Genomic DNA, 14,998 nt, shown 5'->3' on the forward strand with positions numbered 1-14,998 from the left:
TGAAAAGCAATTTAAGACATTAATATTTGTATTATTACTAGAAAAAAAAAAAAAAAAAAAAAAAAAAAAAAAAAAAATATATATATATATATATATATATATATATATATATATATATATATATATATATATATATTGTGCTTGTGTTAGTGTTATTAGTGCTATTAGAGGTTGTTCCAGCAGAGGGCAGCACAATCAAACTTAACACATCAAAGACGAAAAAGCGATTAAGCATACAAAAAAAATAAGTGTAGTACTGCTTTAAATTGCTCCCCCCCCCCAAAAACAATTATTAAAAAGTTTTCTCTTTAATTTACTTGCATTTTTGTTTTTGTTTTTCTGAGCCAAAAGTAAATATAATCTATTTTCCCCCTCATTTACAGAAGGTGAGGGATATGTACAAGTCAGAATAAGCATGTTGTTTAAATTCTTACATAAATATAGTGTTACACTGAATGACAATGTAACATTATTGCAACCAAATTTTGACATTTTATTCTCCGAAAATCTTAAAAGTAAACACTTTGCTTGCATTTAATGTTTTCTATGGACATAAAATCACTTTTGTAAATTTCTTTTGACATCTTAACATCTTTGACCCATGTATAAAAACATAAAGCATAAAACAGAAACAGAATCTCTCTGTTTTGGCCAGTTTTAAGCGATCACAGTAAGAATAATAATTTTAGTTCACTATAGTAATATAATAACAAATATATGCTATTTTCCTTAGATATTATTTTTATTATCACAGTACATATTAATTAGGTAAATCATGCATTGTGTAAATCTCACACTTGAGATCAAGAGTATAGTTCAACTAGATCCTATGTAGATCAGCTGCTGATATTCACATGAATATGGATTAATATCTGCATGCATTACTATAAATGAGGTGCATGAGTGGAGAAGAGATCTGCAGATAAATACCCTTCTCTGGATAAACGTCTTCGCTGTTAGTGTATCGCACGCCTTTACCTCCATTAACTAAACACGAGAGAAGAGGAAGATATCAGTCATGATTTAAGACTTCCACTTAAACATCACCAACAGGAAAACAATGCTAAAAATCTTCATCTATTCACATTGCTATGGTTCTCAAACAGAGGTCCAGGACCCACCAGAGGGCATCAGTGCACTTCCAAATGGGTAAAAAAAGGATAACTTTATTTTACATAATCAAAAAAGGCTTAAATAAGCAAAAACAGCTAAAAAAAAATCAAGATGGATTTTTTATTTTAATTCATTACCTTAACTGATTTCTAGACATGGAAACAGCATGAAAATAAATAAACTGAAGTTGTTTTAATGTGATATATTTTATTTTGATTTGGAATTAAATAAACATTTTTCAAGCTCCGTATTTGTATAAATTTCAATTTGTCAGTAAAAAATATTAAATAATAAAACAAAAAATATTTAGGACAGTAGGATTTAATTTATATATAATGATATTTTATATTAATTATAGAATTTAATCCTTTTATTTAGCAATGATATTTTAAATTGATCAAATGTAATGATAAAGATATTTATAATGTTACAAAAAAATTCTACTGAGCTGTTTCCAACATTGTAATAATACATGTTTTTGAGCAGCATATCAGAATATTAGAATGATTTCTAAAGGATCATGTGACTGGAGTAATGATGCTAAAAATTCAGCTTTGAAATCAGAAATAAATGTAATTCTAAATATATTCAAATAGAAAACAATTATTTTAAATAGTAAAAATACTGTACTTTGGATCAAATAAATGCAGTTTTTAAAAAACATAAAATCTTACTGTTCAAAATCTTTTGACCAGTAAAAGTAAAAGTTAAAAAACTATAATTACAAATGATACATTTTAATTTAATATATGTTGTACAAAACTTTATATAATAATGCATTTTAACTGATAATATATATTATAACTAAACAAAAATAAACGTGTAATAAAAATGACAAAATAGAAAAGTCTCTGAACTCTGAAACTCTAAACCCTAGACTCCTATGAAGGCTTTTTCAAATAGTATGCTGTCTTATATGCAGTGTTGGGGAAAGTTACTTTTAAAAGTAATGCATTACAATATTCAGTTACTCCCTAAAAAAGTAACCAATTACGTTACTTTTATGGAAAGTAATGTGTTACATTTCTTTTGAGTGACTTTTTAAATCTGGGCAGGGCTTGCTTGATTGTTTTAAGTTCTATTTTTGGCAAATGTAAAAGCCTTTTTTACAAAAAAGCCTCAGGCTTAGAGAAAAGTTTTTTTTTTTTTAAGAAAATACAGGGTTTCTGCAGATATGAACAAGTGAAAATTGAGACTTTTTAAGACCTTTTTAATACAACCTTATATGAAATTTAAGACATAAAGCTGTAATGGAAATACACAATATATTACATGCATATATGTGACCCTGGACCACAAAACCAGTCATAAGGTTAAATTTTACAAAACTGAGATGCATGCATCATATGAATACTCAATAAATAAGCTTTCTATTGATGTATGGTTTGTTAGGATAGGACAATATTTGGCCGAGATACATCTATTTGAAAATCTGGAATCTGAGGGTGCAAAAAAATCTAAATACTGAGAAAATCACCTTTAAAGTTGTTCAAATGAAGTTCTTAGCAATGCATATTACTAATCAAAAATTACATTTTGATATATTTACAGTAGTAATTTTACATATAATCTTCATGGAACATGATCTTTACTTAATATCCTAATGATTTTTGGCATAAAAGAAAAATCAATAATTTTGACCCATGCAATGTATTTTTGGCTATTGCTACAAATATACCCCAGCGACTTAAGACTGGTTTTGTGGTCCAGGGTCACATTTGTAATATTTAATGTGTTTAATGTAAAAAGTAACATTTAAAAATGTTACTTTTTAAATCTGGGCAGGGCTTGCTTGATTGTTTTTAATATAAAAAGTTCTATTTTTGGCAAATGTAAAAGCCTTTTTTACAAAAAAAGCCTCAGGCTTAGAGAAAAGAATTGAATTTCACTGTTTTCATTCATTTTGAGCAATCTGGATCTGTTTGTTTAGTGAGTGAGATGAATTAATGCATGTTCACATTTATTCTAGAACTAAAGTAACATCTTACTCACAATTTCTCTCAACATGAGGACAGGAGAGCTTTTAATCAATAAATGGGGGGAAAGGTAACTGGCGTTACTTATTTGAAAAAGTAACTCAGATATTTTCTTGTCAATTCAAAAGTAATGCGTTACTTTACTAGTCACTTGGAAAAAGCAATATTATTACGTAACATGCGTTACCCCCAACACTGCTTATAAGATCCCTCGTTCTGACTAAAGCAGTGTTTCACAGATAAGATGATCCCAGAATGCAATGCACAGACAGACGTACCCTGAGTGTGCTGCGACTGGACGAACTTTCTGATGAGTTTGTCGGTGGCCTGTGTGTAGAGAGACAGTGCGTAGCGCAGAGACTGCAGGTCCGGACTCTTCTCCAAAAACGTCTTCTTCAGACCCACACCGCCCGCGTGGAAGTATTGCTGTCACACACACACAACACCAGCAGCTTTAGCTTCTCTAACAAAAACTGACAAAACATATTCGCTGACCTTTTGTCCATGACTGAGACTAGAAGAACTGACACAGCTATTCGAATGTGTTTATATTTATAATAACATAATAAATCAGAAATCTAGATCTAAATGCACATTTCCATTGCACATATGTGACCCTGGACCACAAAACCAGTCATAAGTGTAAATTTGTCAAAATTGAGATTCTTACGTCATCTGAAAGCTGAGTAAATAATCTTTCCATTGATATATTGTTTGTTAAAATAGGACAATGTTTGACTGAGATACAACTATTTGAAAACCTGGAATCTGAGGGTGCAAAAAAATCTAATTATTGAGAAAATTGCCTTAAAAGTTGTCCAAATGAAGTTCTCAGCAATGCATATTACTAATCAAAAATCAAGTTTTTATATATTTATGGTAGAAAATGTACAAAATATCTTCTTGGAACATGATCTTTACTCAATATGCTAATGATTTTTGGCATAAAAGAAAAATCGATAATTTTGACCCATACAATGTATTTTTGGCTATTGCTACAAATACACCCCAGCGACTTAAGACTGGTTTTGTGGTCCAGGGTCACATATACATTTTGTAAATTTTTGATATGTATCTATACATTTGTAAATTATTATTTGTTAATTCCTGCTTTAGTAATCAGCTACCTGTATATTATGTTCGTATCAATCTGCAATTCCTGATTATAGTTAACAACAACCTGCATACTATGCTCCTCTATTTGTACATTCTACTTGTTAATAGCGCCTGTAAATTATGTCCACAATACTTTCATCTGTAAATAATTTCCATAGTTTCTCCCTGCACATATCTCCCATTAGTGCACTTATAACTTATAAATTATACCCTGCACTTGCTGCTTATTGCACTCCTGGTTAGACCTAAACTGCATTTCGTTGCCTTGTACTTGTACATGTACATGTGTAAAGACAATAAAGTTGAATCTAATCTAAAGTCTAATAAACCTTATGTATAAGTTTAAGTTTATAAGTGTACTCACCCCTTGTCATCCAAAATGTTCATGTCTTTCTTTCTTCAGTCGTAAAGAAATTATGTTTTTTGAGGAAAACATTTCAGGATTTTTCTCCATATAGTGGACTTCAATGGTGCCCCGAGTTTGAACTTACAAAATGCAGTTTAAATGCAGCTTCAAAGGACTCTAAATGATCCCAGCCGAGGAAGAAGGGTCTTATCTAGCAAAACAATCGGTTATTTTCTAAAAAGAAATTACAATTTATATACTTTTTAACCTCAAATGCATGTCTTGTCTAGCGCTGCATGTACTCTGTGTATTCCGGTTCAAGACAGTTAGGGTATGTCGAAAAACTCCCATCTCATTTTCTCCTCCAACTTTAAAATCGTCCTACATCGCTGTTTTCCCTTTTTTTTTTTTGTAAAGGGCATTTGATCTTCTTTGCACGTTCACTTTGTGAACACTGGGTCGGTACTTTTGCAGCGATGGAGGATGATTTTGAAGCTGGAGGAGAAAATGAGATATAATGATATAATTATTGTGAATGATATCTTTTAGAATATAGAGAGGAATAAAACAAGTTTTGGTTTATGTAAGAGTTACTGAAGTGGAGGAAAAAACCTACTAGTTTCTAAAGACATGCATTTTAGCTATGTTTTTAGAAATAAAATGCTACATAAATCATTGTGAATTAAATTAGAACAAACCCTTTAGAATATAGAGAATATAGAGAGGAACAAAACCCTAAGTTTTGGTGTATGTAACAGTTACTGAAGCAAAGGAAAAGTTTTTAAAGATGTTAATTTTCGCCAATTATTTTAGGAATAAAAAGCTACATAAATTATTGTGAATGATATATGAACAAACTCTTCAGTAAAATCCTTCAGAATATAGAGAGGAATAAAACCCTAAGTTTTGTCTGTGAAACCCGGGGGTAAGACTTTTTAAGGCCTTTTATTAGGAAAAACGTTAGGATCCACGGACACCCTGAAATAACCAATCATTTCGCTAGATAAGACTCTTCTTCCTCGACTGGGATCGTTCACAGTCCTTTGAGGCTGCACTGAAATTCGGGGGCACCATAGAAATCCATTATATGGAGAAATGCTTTGTCAAAAAACAATTTCTTTACAAATGAAGAAAGAAAGACATGAACTTCTTAGATGACAAGGGGGTGAGTAAATTATCTGTAATTTTTGTTCTGGAACTGAACTTCTCTTTTATTCTCATTATTTGTGCTTATAGGCAAAAGTGCAAATAATTCTCATGTAATTTCTCAAATGTGACCCTGGACCACAAAACCAGTCATAAGGTTAAATTTGACAAAACTGAGATTTATACATCATATGAAAGCTCAATAAATAAGCTTTCTATTGATGTATGGTTTGTTAGGATAGGACAATATTTGACTGAGATCTATTTGAAATCAGAAATCTGAGGATGCAAAAAAATCAAAAAGACTGAGAAAATCACCTTTAAAGTTGTCCAAATTAGGTTCTTAACAATGCATATTACAAATCAAAAATTACATTTTGATATGTTTACAGTAGGAATTTTACAAAAAATCTTAATGGAACATGAACTTTACTTAATTTCTTAATGATTTTTGGCATAAAAGAAAAATCTAAAATTTTGACCCATGCAATGTATTTTTGGCTATTGCTACAAACATACCCCAGCGACTTAAGACTGGTTTTGTGGTCCAGGGTCACAAATGACAACAATCACGATAAGATATTATGATTATAATGTTGAGCAAAACAATTGTGATTATCAGTTTTACCACTAACATTTGTAATTGACGTAAACAAGCAAAAACAGATCAAATTATGTTTCATATTTAAATGATTAAGAACAACCATCGTTTTTTAATTTTATTTAATGTACTGTGTGTGGAAATTGAATGTATGTGTATAAGTGTGATAAAATAAAAGTTAACAGGTTGATTAAATATGGTAAAATTTGAAATATAAGAAAAGCAGACAGAATGACCACTAGTCAGTATCTGATCACAGACATGTCCGATTGTACCTTAATAGTGTCCAGTGCGAGCTCGATGACTGCACACTGTTTAGGGGACAACGCTTTGGCCTCCTCTCGCACCATGTGCTCCTAGAAGACAAAAACAAACCATCAGATTTACACAACAGTGTCCTTATGAAAGTTAACTGAAGCGAAGTGATGTCCGTCTGAACTCACCTTCAGTTTGGAGAGCTGACCCAACTCTTTAGCAGCATTAAAGATGAGCTGTGTGCCCTACAGACACAAACAAACACAAAGAGTTTTGGTTACTGCTGCTCACAGACAAGATCTCATAGGAACCAACTGGAGATTTCTATGATGGTGGTTTTATAGTCAAATATGTTAATAAAGAGGAAAAAAGGATTGGATATTATGGCACTGGATTAATGGCATTGGAAAACATTTTAATTAAAAAAATTGCAGCTCAAATTTTAGCAGATCCTAGAGTAAGTCTGAGAGTTTGTGGGTTCATGAAAAGCTAAAAAAATAATTAAATCATAAACATTTTACATTTATATAAATGTTAAAATAAAAACAAATCGAAATAAAACACTAACAAAATATATATATATATATATATTTTATTTCTTTACCTGCATGTCATGTGACAAATGTGAGTTGATAAAAGCTAATAATTAAATTATAAAAATGTTAAATTAAAATATTACAGTTTCAAAATACAAACCACTTACCAAAAGATTAAATATTTTATTTGCTCACCTACATAACAATTGTGAGTTCATGAAAAGCTAATAATTAAATTATAAACAAATAATAAATTAAGCCAGTATTAAATATGTAATTATATTCATTATAATGTATTATTCAATGTAATAAAACTATTTTTTCCTACAAAATATTTATTATGTAAAATTCATTTAAAACTATCCAGACACTGTAAACAGTTTACTTTGATGATTTGAAAAAAAAAAAACGTTTTAAAATAAATGTTAAAATAAAAACAAATCGAAATAAAACACTAACAAAAAAGATTTGACAAAAAAGATAATTAATTCAATTATAAAAATGTTAAATTAAAATAAATGTTAAAATAAAAACAAATCGAAATAAAACACTAACAAAATATATATATATATTTTATTTCTTTACCTGCATGTCATGTGACAAATGTGAGTTGATAAAAGCTAATAATTAAATTATAAAAATGTTAAATTAAAATATTACAGTTTCAAAATACAAACCACTTACCAAAAGATTAAATATTTTATTTGCTCACCTAACAATTGTGAGTTCATGAAAAGCTAATAATTAAATTATAAACAAATAATAAATTAAGCCAGTATTAAATATGTAATTATATTCATTATAATGTATTATTCAATGTAATAAAACTATTTTTTCATACAAAATATTATGTAAAATTCATTTAAAACTATCCAGACACTGTAAACAGTTTACTTTGATGATTTGAAAAAAAAAGGTTTTAAAATAAATGTTAAAATAAAAACAAATCGAAATAAAACACTAACAAAAAAGATTTGACAAAAAAGATAATCAATTCAATTATAAAAATGTTAAATTAAAATAAATGTAAAAATAAAAACAAATCAAAATACAACAAAACAAAACAAACAAAAAAGATTAAATATTTTATTTTTTACCTGCATTTTCATGAAAAGCTTATAATTAAATTATAAACATGCTAAATTAACATAAATTAAGTCAGTATTAAATATGCAATTATATTCATTATAATGTATTATTTAGAATGATTTTATCACAATTTTGAACAATTTACCATACAAAATATTAATGCTACTATATAAGAATTTTTGTAAAATTAATTTAAAACCATCCAGACACAAGATTTCTGACAATATGACACTGTAAACAGTTACAAAAAATGAAGATGACATGAAAAACAATAACTAATTAATATGACGACTAAATTATGTATTTTTTAAAATATATATTTTATATATGTTTTGATATATGTTCTATTGATACTGAAGAGGCATCCAGACCAGTGTTATTTTAGTAAAAATTACCTTTTTTTATTAATATTCATTTTTTTAATATATTTTAATTTTTTTTATTTAGGTTTATTTGAGTTTTACTGTCATTTGTATTGTGTTTAATACTTTTTTTTCAGCTTTAATTATTTACTTTATTATGTACTTCCATTAAAAAAATTATTTCAGCGAACATTTATTTCATTTTTAATTTTAAGTAATGAACATTTGTTGGTTTTAATGTTATTTTTAGTTGTGGATAATAACCCTGGTGCAGACTCACACTGCTGGATTAGAGTTACATGTGAGTGCAGGACAGAGAAAAAGGAAGCGGTAAGAAGGAGACAGGAAGTCCAGACTGAGTGCCTGTGACGGGAAGACATCCGACAGGAAATGAAGAAGACAGTCTGCCGTGCATCATGCTAGAGTTTCACACAGACAGAGACGGACTGGAGGCAGAACCACAGAATCTCACTGTTATACTTACAATCATCTGATGAAAGATGAATGATGATGAAAAGAAATGAGAGAAGAATGAAAATCACAACACATACACACTCATGCACTGCAACACACATTTAACTAAAGGATACAAATCTCTTAATTAGATGCTTTGATGGCAACTCTTCCAAAAATTAATGCCCTACATAGACAGCTGACTTCTAAGGCAGCAATTCCACAAAAATATTACTACTTACATTTCAATATTCTTATATGCAAAAAAATAATATGTAATAATGTAATTTCTATAAATAATATAGTTAATAATAGTATTTAATAATAATTACTTAATAATAATAATAATAATAATAATAAATTAGTCGTAATGAATTATTACTTATAATTACATTCATATTATAAATAAATAAATAAATAAATAAATAAATAAATAAATAAATATACACTGCCGCTCAAAAGTTTGGGATTTTTAATGCTTTTTAAATTAGACTTTACTGCTTATCAAGGCTGTTTATTTGATTAAAAATACAGGGAAAAAAATGTAAAATTGTGAAATATTAATGCAATTTAAAAAAGTGGTTTTCTATTTTAATATACTTAAAAATATAATTTATTCCTGTGATGCAAAGCTGAATTTTCAGAATCATTACTGCAGTCTTCAATGCCACATGATCCTTCAGAAATCATTATAATATGCTGATTTATTATCAGTGTTGGAAACACTTATTATTATTATTATTATTTTTGGACCTGTGATCCTTATTTTAGAATTGTTTGATGAATGAAACGTTAAAAACAACCAAATTTATTCAAAATGGAAAACATTTGTCACAATAAACACCAAGTTCAAAGTTTGGGGTCAGTATTTTTTTTCTTCTTTCTTTCTCTCTTTGAAAGAAATCAATACTTTTCTTCAGCAAGGATGTGTTAAATTAATAAAAAGTGATAGTAAATATATATTATATTTTTTAAAACTTTTTATTCATCAAAGAATCCTGAAAAAGTATCACAGTTTCCAAAAAAATATTAAGCAACACAACTGTTTCCAACATTGATAATAAAAGTAATAAATCAATATATTAGAATGATTTCTGAAGGATCATGTGACGCTGAAGACTGGAGTAATAGCTGATGAAAATTCAGAAATAAATTATATTTTAAAGTATATTAAAATAAAATAAAAATATTTTGAATTGCAATAATATTTCATATTACCTTTTTGCTGTATTTTTGATCAAATAAATGGAACTTTGAAGATCAAAAGAGACTTGCATACATTCAAAAATACATTCAAATTATAAATAAATTCATATATGATTTAAGTAAGCTCCCTAGTCTTAAAATGCAGCCTATGTAGGCGCCTGACTAGGTTTGTGATTGTGTCTCTGCGGTCTCTCAGCACATCAGCATTAATACAGACTCACACTGATGGATTACAGTTAATGGATGAGGAGGATGAGAGTGTTGAGGAGTCAGTATTGATCTGAATGGAGGATTTATGCTGCCATCATCAGAGCGCTCTAAAGTACAGGATCATATGTGTCACTATGGAAAAACACAGGCACCTATAGAAATCTGATCAATCACAGAGACACCTGATGAATCACACACACTAAATCAAAGACCTCTAGGATGCAGAACATGAGTGAGTGTGTTTGAACATTGAAATACATCTGCTGGATCAATGAAGGAGTCAACAGTAGTACAAAAACATTTTTAAAAATAGAGACAAATTTATCTGAATATATACAGTTGCAATCGAAATCATTCAACCCCTTTGACCTGCAAGACATTTTCCTGCAGAGAACAACATTCTGTGAAAACAATTCAACAAAGGCATCAGTAAACTATTAAAGAAAGTCTATTAATACATATTTGAGTAGTTCTGAGAATGTAAGTTGATGAATAATGAAAATTATTTTTGAATTGGCTCTAAACATTTATGTTCAAAATTATTCAACCCCTGAAAGTAAATTAGGTGTAGAATCTTTTATTCTTTAAAACCACCAATACACTGCAAAAAATGCTTTTCTAGCTTAGATTTTTTTGTCTTGTTTCCAGCCAAAATATCTAAAAATTCTTAAAAAATTGTTTTCAGAAAAAACTAGTCAAAATTAAGTGGGTTTTTGCTTAGAACAAGCAAAATAATCTGCCAATGGGGTAAGAAAAAAAATCTTATTTCAAACAGAAAACAAGATTATTTTTCTTACCCCATTGGCAGATTATTTTGCTTGTTTCAAGAAAAAATGCATTTAATTTTGACCTTTTTTTCTGAAAACTAGACAATAATTTTTACTCATCTAGAAAATTCTTCTCGATTTAAGAATTTTCAGATATTTTGGCTGGAAATAAGACAAAAAGTCTAAGCTAGAAAAGCATTTTTTGCAGTGGCCTGGAAGTGCTTAGATGCTTCTGTCACCTTTCTGCTGCAATCTTGGGCCATTCCTCCCCTGAAAAAGCTTTCAGATCACTGATAATCTTTGGTTTTTACTTTGCCACTGCTTGCTTCAAATTCAACCATGTATTTTCAATGAGAATTGCATCTGGAAACTGAACAGGCCACTTAAAAACATTCTATGACTGAACCCTGAACCAAGCGTAAGTAGATTTGAACGTACACTTTGGGATGACTGTCCTGCAGGAATGTTCATTGATTATTAGCTTCAGACTTTGCACAAAAGACCTCACAATGTTTGCCAAAATGGTCTGATACTTTAATAAATCAATGATATCCCTTGTATGGTCATGTTTTCCACTTCCTGCTACAGTAAAACAACCCCATAACAGGACTGGTCCACCTCCATGTTTGACGACGGAGATGGTGTTCTTCTGCTTATAAGCTTTGTCTTTTTTGCACCAGACATACATCCAAAAAGTTCCAGTTTGGTCACATCACTCCATAAAACATTCTTCCAGCACTCCGGATCTATCCAAACGAATTTTGCATGTTCAAGGCAGCCTTTTTGTTCTTCTTGGTCAAGAGTGGTATTCGGCAAGATGTCTCAACACAAAGGCCATAATTGTCTAGTGTTCCTCTTGTACACAGCATTGAAATATTTTTCATCCTTTCGTTGGGTCATCTTGCAAGTCTTTGGCTGTACATTGCAAGTTTTTCTCAGTTGATCTGATCAAACATTTTATGATATTCTGCTTTTTTGTTCAACAGCCTCAAAGGTTTTCTGGTTCAACACACTTGAATCTAAGGAATACGGCTGCCAGCTGTGTCTTTAGGAACTTGTAATGTCTTAGAAGTCTTCATGTAGTTTTAGACTTTCTAATAAAGCAAACTATTTCTTCTCTATTGATTTTGCGTGAGCTCTGTTGACTTTACCATATGTGACCCTGGACCACAAAACTGGTTAAATTTTACAAAACTGAGATTTATACACCATATGAAAGCTCAATAAATAAGCTTTCTATTGATGTATGGTTTGTTAGGATAGGACAATATTTGACTGAGATACATCTATTTGAAATCAGAAATCTGAGGATGCAAAAAAATCAAAAAGACTGAGAAAATCACCTTTAAAGTTGTCCAAATTAGGTTCTTAACAATGCATATTACAAATCAAAAATTACATTTTGATATGTTTACAGTAGGAATTTTACAAAAAATCTTCATGGAACATGAACTTTACTTAATTTCTTAATGATTTTTGGCATAAAAGAAAAATCAAAAATTTTGACCCATGCAATGTATTTTTGGCTATTGCTACAAATATACCCCAGCGACTTAAGACTGGTTTTGTGGTCCAGGGTCACATATTTGCTACTCATCTTCAGCGCATGCATGGGCTAAGAGTATACTATGTGTAACACCCCAAGATAATTCCATTTTTAATACGTTTATAAAAGCTTAAGACAATTTTTTAAGACAATTTTGTTCCTTACCATAAAAATAACTGTCTTAAAACAGCAATGTTGAATAGGGGTTGAATAATTCTGACATAGCTGTGTTAAAAACATTACATTACATATTGACATTATCACTTTTAATTTGCCAGAAAACTCTTTTAGATGAAATTTTATTCCTGGATCTTCAGAAAGAGCAAAAATCATTTGTAAAGTACTGCAGTCTCTTGGGGGGTTGAATAATTTTGATTGCAACTGTATAAAATTACCTTTTATAAAAAAAAAAAAAAAAAAAAAAAAATATTTACTATTATTTACTATTAAATTAATTTGATAGAAATATATTTTCAGTTTTATTTTCAAATAAATTAAATCTTTGGTGTTGCGGTGCGAATAATTGAATGATAAAAATGTTAAAAACTGTTAAGGTGCATCACTAGTAATGATTTGATTAGTTATAAACTATGCATATATGCTGAAATATTACTAAACTAAAATGGTTAAAAAAAAATTCTAAATTTTATATATGCTGCAAAGAAAAAGCTCTCTTGTTTTTATCAGAGTGTTTATTTTTAAATTATTTAGATTAATTAAATGATCATTAAATAAACTACATTTGTTTTTGGTTTTCAGCTAAATTAAAACTTTAATTTTCAGCGTTTCGGTAAAAAATGAATTTCACACACCGTTTGGTCGGTCAGCGGCGGCAGGACGATGGTTTTCTCCATGGTGTTCATCACCAACTTCCACAACTCTTTCAGCACTCTCTTCAGAACCGTCTTCTCACAGATCTTAGCGAATAAACTTAGACTAAGAGAAGAAGAAACACAGATCAGAAACTACATTAAACATCATTATAAACTAATACACAAAGTATAAGTGCAAAGTCACAGTGTTTCTCATCTTCATTCAGCTCATTAAAAAACTAATACTAAAATAAATTAAAACTACAAAGACATAAAAAACAAATAAAAATTATTACAAAAATTTGTAACTGAAAAGCATATAAATAAAAAACACCTATATTTTTTAAATAACACAAACTATAATAGTATAGGGTTAGGGTTGGAGTTATTGTTACAATGTGACATGCTATCAAACAATTTTGTGTGTAACCTAATTAATATTTACTTATATTAATAATATTATAAATAATATTAATGTTTATTTTTATTCTTTGTATTCTGAGTAAGTCTTTGGTTAAGCTTGATATTGCAATTAAAAATGTTTGGAGTCAGTTAAATACTGCTTAGATTTTTACAAATAAATCACATAATTTCTTTATTTTATTTATTTATTTATTTTTATTTTAAAAGGGACAATGCACATTAATTAACATAAGTGATCAAGTCTATGTTAATGTGCCAGATTAAGCCATTCATGCTAGTTTTCGTCTGCAGTCCCTGATGGCTACTTAAAATAATCTGATATGTAAAATGATAGAGTCCAGTATCAATTAATTTATTCATGAATAAAATAGCTTTTCAAATGGACAAATAAGCAGACATTAAAACTGTTAATTTATGTTTTAATTGTAGGTAATCAAAACAATAAAAAATAAATTCTAAATAAAATCTTTTACAATTTCTTTTTTCATTTTATATTACATTGTTTATATTGTCGAGTTTAATTCACATTTAGGTAAACAAAAATATCAATTTAATTTAATTGTAATTAATAATGAAATTTTTTATTCATATTTAAAACTAGACAACATAAAAACCTAGTTTTTAATTCAACTTTTAAAATTGCACATTCATTTTTGTATTTTTATTTAACTTTATTTTTAAATGGTTAATTTAAGTTTAAAATGTAGGAAACAAAATACAATTTTTATGGCAACTTTTAAAATTGCATGTTCATTTTTACATTTAATTTTGTATTTTTATTTATTTTTTATTTTAAAATGGTTAATTCATGTTAAAAATGTAGGTAAACACAACAATAAATAAATAAAAAAAAAAAAAAAAAAAATGTTTTTAAGCATGTTTTTTATGTTTTTTATTTATTTTGTTTTAATTTTATATTATATTGTTTATTAAAAAATGGTCATGTTTAATTCACATTTTAAAAATATTTTTTTGTTAATGCAACATTTAAAATAGTATGTTTATATTTTCTATTTCATTTTCTATTTAATTTAATTGTTT

At 28.6% G+C, this 14,998-nt stretch overlaps 1 protein-coding gene across 1 annotated transcript in view; it reads right to left on the reverse strand.

Annotated features, from left to right (window-relative positions):
• The window catches only part of LOC141343800 (protein unc-13 homolog A), a 155,619-nt gene that overhangs the window by 49,882 nt on the left and 90,739 nt on the right, over positions 1-14,998 (reverse strand). The window contains exons 37-41 of the mRNA XM_073848445.1: positions 13,535-13,658; positions 6,742-6,798; positions 6,574-6,654; positions 3,368-3,515; positions 881-987 (exon numbers count right to left, since the gene is read on the reverse strand). Coding sequence (XP_073704546.1) covers positions 881-987; positions 3,368-3,515; positions 6,574-6,654; positions 6,742-6,798; positions 13,535-13,658 — 517 coding nt within the window. The remainder of the gene's footprint in view (positions 1-880; positions 988-3,367; positions 3,516-6,573; positions 6,655-6,741; positions 6,799-13,534; positions 13,659-14,998) is intronic.

This window comes from Garra rufa, chromosome 10 (genome assembly GCF_049309525.1).
Source record: "Garra rufa chromosome 10, GarRuf1.0, whole genome shotgun sequence".
Taxonomy (NCBI): Eukaryota; Metazoa; Chordata; class Actinopteri; order Cypriniformes; family Cyprinidae; genus Garra; species Garra rufa.